At 40.6% G+C, this 5169-nt stretch overlaps 1 protein-coding gene across 1 annotated transcript in view; it reads right to left on the reverse strand.

Annotated features, from left to right (window-relative positions):
• The window catches only part of USP24 (ubiquitin specific peptidase 24), a 51420-nt gene that overhangs the window by 36855 nt on the left and 9396 nt on the right, over positions 1 to 5169 (reverse strand). The window contains exons 10-14 of the mRNA XM_010021690.1: positions 4596 to 4710; positions 3250 to 3353; positions 1993 to 2100; positions 847 to 942; positions 584 to 745 (exon numbers count right to left, since the gene is read on the reverse strand). Coding sequence (XP_010019992.1) covers positions 584 to 745; positions 847 to 942; positions 1993 to 2100; positions 3250 to 3353; positions 4596 to 4710 — 585 coding nt within the window. The remainder of the gene's footprint in view (positions 1 to 583; positions 746 to 846; positions 943 to 1992; positions 2101 to 3249; positions 3354 to 4595; positions 4711 to 5169) is intronic.

Here is a 5169-nt window from a genome sequence, read left to right on the forward strand (position 1 = left end):
CTGCAGACCTCAAGAAAAACTGCCTGCAGTGCAGGAGAGAACATATGTAGTCTTTTAAGCCATGCACATCTCTGCTGCTGCTGCTGCCAGGAAACATCTTAGCACAGGCAGCTGCGGGAATGGCCTCTTTATGTTAGAGGAAAAGAGTTTAAGTATTTTATTAAAATATTTATTAAAATACAAAACTCTTACGATTTCAGTATCAATTTGCATTTTGAGACTTAATGGTCATGCCAGAACACATGCTCGAAAAGAACTAATCTAGATTTTCACATGAAAGGGACAGTTAAAATACTGACATACCTTTATAGTGGTTCCATTTGCAAATTCTAACCTTGGGCCCATCCTGGTAGTTTCCCATAAACTGATCACTCCTTGTGCTGAAAATTTGCTTAAAACAAAGGCAAGAGACTTACTTTGAGTCTCATGGTCAACAAACTGGCTCACACAAAGCCTACCCCTCTTGTGGACTCCCCAAGGTAAGAACTTACAGATGGGACACGCAATTTGTGCATCTTGAAAGGAAGGGCAACATCAAGACTAGATAACATTTCATTCTGGAAAAGATAAATAATAAACCAACCCTCTTAATATCCTCTATGCATTTGATGATGTAGCTTCTTTTGATTGCCTCTTTCACTGCGTAGGCATCACTGAGGATTGTCAGATGTTCCTCCAAAGCCTGCTGAATAAGACTACATGGTAATGTTGGAAGATGAGCCAGCTCCCAAAGCACCTCCAGAACCTAGAGGAAGAAGTGCAAGACTAGTCAGGACCTAGCAAGTACAGAGACTAGCAACCTGATGTTTAATAAAGAAAAACCCCAAACCAAGAACATTCACATGCCTTTCCAGTGGTTGTCTCCACTCGTGCTTCTCGACCAATGCGCCCTATCAGGCTCAACAGCTTCTGCCGCACTCTATCACTCTCTGTTTCCCAGCTCTGTAGAGCAAAGAAATAATATTCACTATTAAAGCAGCAAGCACTGTCTGTCTGCTGTCTCACAAAAACATAATTCACAATTGTTCTACTGCAGGAAAATCAAAATACAACCAAGAAGGTTTCCACCATGCATATTTCCTTATTTTTGTTACTGGGAGCCACAGTATTTATTTCCCCAACAATTTTTCAAATATAAACTATATGAGATTAAATATGGTAATAAAAATCACACTTTAAGTACCTTAGCACTGTCTATATAACTACCCTGGTTTTGGCTGGGACAGAGTTAATTTTCTTCCTTGTAGCTGTGTTTTGGCTTTAGTCTGAGAACAACGCTAATGACAAACCAATGTTTTAGTTGTTGCTCAGTAGTGCTTGCTCTAAGTCAAGACCTTTTTAGTCTCTCATGTTCTGCTAGTGAGGAGAAGCACAAGAAGCCAGGAGGGAGCACAGCCAGGACAGCTGACCTGAATGAGCCAAAGGGATATTCTATCCCACAGAACATTATGCCCAATATATAAACCAGGGGGAGTTGGCCGGGAGGAGCTGATCTCTGCTCAGGGACTGGCTGGGCATCGGTCAGTGGGAGGTGAGTAATTGCGTTGTCCATCACTTGTCTGTCTTGGGTTCTATTTCTCTCTCTTTGTTGTTTCCCTTTTCATTACTATTATTACATGGTAATATTTTACTTATTAAACTGTTCTTATCTCAACCCACAGGTTTTGCCTTTTTCCAATTCTCCTCCCCATCCCACCATCCCCATAGGGTGGTGAGCAAGCAGCTGCATGGTACTTAGTTGCCAGCTGGGATTAAACCCTGACAACAATGTACTTAAAACCTAAGTCAATTAGCGATACAGTAGCAGATCAGACTTCAGGTTAACACATTAAAAAAAAAAATCAGTATTAAAAGTGTTATTTTTTATAACCAATTTTATATTTATATAGAAAATATAAATGTATTGAAGGTATTTGATCTTGGTAGGCTGGATGCAAAAGTACATCTTATCAATTCCCTTCCTAAGGAATGTAAATTCATGTGAAAGCTTACCTTTTGGATTAGAACAAATAAATGATTGAGCTGATCAGAGCTAAACTTCACAGCTGCTGCAGCAATAATGGTATGTATGTTTTCAATCACAGTGGAGGATTGTCCCGACTGAAAAGAGGAAGGAAAACACAAGAAGAGAGGTCTTTATCCCAAATGAGATTGAGAAAAATCTTCATGTAAGCATTACCCTACTATTCATACTAATGAGAAGGAGTAACAGCTTATGACACATTAGAAACACAAGGTTAGAGTAACTGTCTCTGCTTCCCACTGGCAGAGTGGTCCTCAGAAGTAATTCTAAAGCAGAAAAGACCAACTTAGTCTGCCATTATTAGAGCAGCTTCAAGATGCTGCAGTGGCACATACCACTGTAAAGTGTGGTGCCAGGAACACAAACATGACCATTTTTATTTCTTGGTTAAGTTCATGTGTGGGGTGCTCCATCTCTGACACTTTTCAAGGCTTTACTCAAAAGTAAGCAATACAAAATCTCCTCCCACAGATGGGAGCACCATGGTAACAACAGCCAGAAGAACAAAGTGAGCGAGCTAGAATTATACTTCAGCTCTACCAAGCCTACAAAACTTGCTCCCATGCCTGCACAGACTGCAGATCTGACAGAGTCAAGTGAGTTTAGTCTAAAACTTCAACGTTTGCACAGAGAAGAAAACCATTTCCTGCAGCAGATTACATCTCTGGTCAAAATTTCCACGTGGTGTTTGCATTAAGCAGTCAAATCACCTTTCCTACCCAACAGTAAGTTGAAAATACATAAAGTGAATGTAAAAAGATGACTTGTCAGTCAATTCTATGTATGTACAGGGAGTTAAACAGGAATTCATGAGCCTACTCTCTTTAAAGGCACACTGTGAGTTGCATTCAAATGCATACCTCCAGTCATAAAAATTAATATCCTTAGGCACGGTCTTTGGTCTAGACAAACACTCTATCACCTGTTTCAGGCTGACAACATCTTACTCCAAGTCAAGTATTTTCACAGCCCTTTAACACTTGTTGCAAAGAACTGAACTTCATTGTAAGATTTAACAGCTGTACTACAAGAAATTGTCAGAACACTTGATTTTAAATGGTAAAGGAAGAAGCAGAAGAAAGCCTTTGCATTAATTATACTGTTAACATCTCAACACCTCCACTTTGCAGTAGAGATGCATATATTATTAACCAAAAAAATCCCACCATTAGAGTGTTTGCTTTTGTAAGACAGTCAAAAGTACCTGCCCAGTCTTGGTTGCTCACCTGAATTCTCCAGATTTTAGTGAGCTCATCTAGAGATAATTTACTGCCCAGCAGTTCAATAATTCCCTTTATACGATCACAGTATTGTGCTTGGTCTATATTACCTATGCAACAAAGAAAGGCAACTAAATTAATATATTTAAAACAGTATTAGAGTCATTAAAAGCCTAAGAATAAACGAGTTCTTTAAAAAAGGAGAAGAACAAAGCCATCTTCGTTCTCTCTCTACTGTTACATAGAAATTTATCAGTCCAAATAAAAAAGAACAAGGCTCCTTCTATTTTTATTTTGTCTTACTTCATACATCTATAGCAGTTCACACCTTCAGGACATAAAAAGGACATGGAGCTGAGAAGAGATTCAGAGCAGCCCAGCGGAGAAGGACTTGGGGGTGGTGGTTGATGAGAAGCTTGACATAAGCCAGCTTCAGTGTGTGCTTGAGCCCAGAAACCAACCGTATCCTGGGCTGTGTCAAAAGAAGCATGACCAGCAGGTCAAAGGAGGTGATCCTGCCCCTCTACTCTGCTCTTGTGAGACCTCACTTGGAGTATTGTGTCCAGTTCTGGTGTCCTCAACATAAAAAGGACATGGAGCTGTTGGGGCAAGTCCAGAGGAGGCCACAAGGATGATCAGGGGCTGGAGCACCTCCCGTATGAAGACAGGCTGAGAAAGTTGGGGCTGTTCAGCCTGGAGAAGAGAAGCTGCGTGGAGACCTCATAGCAGCCTTCCAGTATCTGAAGGGGGCCTACAAGGATGCTGGGGAGGGACTCTTCGTTAGGGACTCTAGTGGTAGGACAAGGGGTAATGGGTTTAAACTTAAACAGGGGAACTTTAGGTTAGATATAAGGAAGAAGTTCTTCACAGTGAGGGTGGTGAGGCACTGGAATGGGTTGCCTAAGGAAGTTGTGAATGCTCCAACCCTGGAGGTGTTCAAGGCCAGGCTGGACAGAGCCTTGGGCGACATAGTTTAGTGTGTGATGTCTCTGCTCATGGCAGGGGGGTTGGAACTAGATGATCTTAAGGTCCTTTCCAACCCTAACTATTCTATGATTCTATGATTACTACTTGGAAAAACATACTCCTCTTTTTCTATTTTCTAGAGCCTAACAATATACAAAGATAAAGTGGGAATAACAACCCCAGGTACAGCAGAAGACATCTGCTGTCTCTGTGATGTCAAACACAGGACGAGATGATAGTAGCAGAATTTGCAGGATTTTCCTTACTCCATTTTGAAGATGACAAAAACCTTCAACTCCTTGTTAATTAAGATGCACTGAAAGGGACAGATGAAATAGTTAAATATACTCAAAGCTCATGCCAAAAGTCTCTGTGGAAGTGCTTACCTTCTAGAGCAATGGACAGGACAGAGTTTTCTACCAGCCAGTTTAGTAACCGGTCTGTATCTATTGCATTCTTCACTGACTTGGCTACAGTGCTGTCTTCTATTAATTTTGTTACCTAGAAATTGCAAAATGGGAGATTCTAACCATGATTCCCACAGGTGTTACATATGCACACAAGGAAATCTATTCAAAAGGCTTACTGTGAAGCTTAAGTGTGAACCTTGACATATTCTGAGCTCAGGAGGTGTTGGGGTTTTTTTTTTGTTTGGTTGGTGTCCCATTGTGTGGTCTGGTTCTTTTTTCTTTTACCTTTTGTGTGTGTGTTTGGTTTTGCTTTTTAATAAGCTGTTTAAAGTCAAACTCCTAACCAGAAACACCTCCTTGTCATCAGCTTCTGATGCAGCAGATTCTTATTCTCAGTCTGACACAGAAAAGGTATATTTCTGCCAGGTATAGTTCTACAGATATACCAGAAGTAGGTTATCTCAGTCTTCTGCTTGTTACACTCAAATCAGTGTCCTATTTTTTTATCTCATAAAGGCTCCTCACTCCAGGGAGAAAGAGTACATTCCTG

Source organism: Nestor notabilis, unplaced genomic scaffold, assembly GCF_000696875.1.
Source record: "Nestor notabilis isolate BGI_N333 unplaced genomic scaffold, ASM69687v1 scaffold1089, whole genome shotgun sequence".
Lineage (NCBI taxonomy): Eukaryota > Metazoa > Chordata > Aves > Psittaciformes > Psittacidae > Nestor > Nestor notabilis.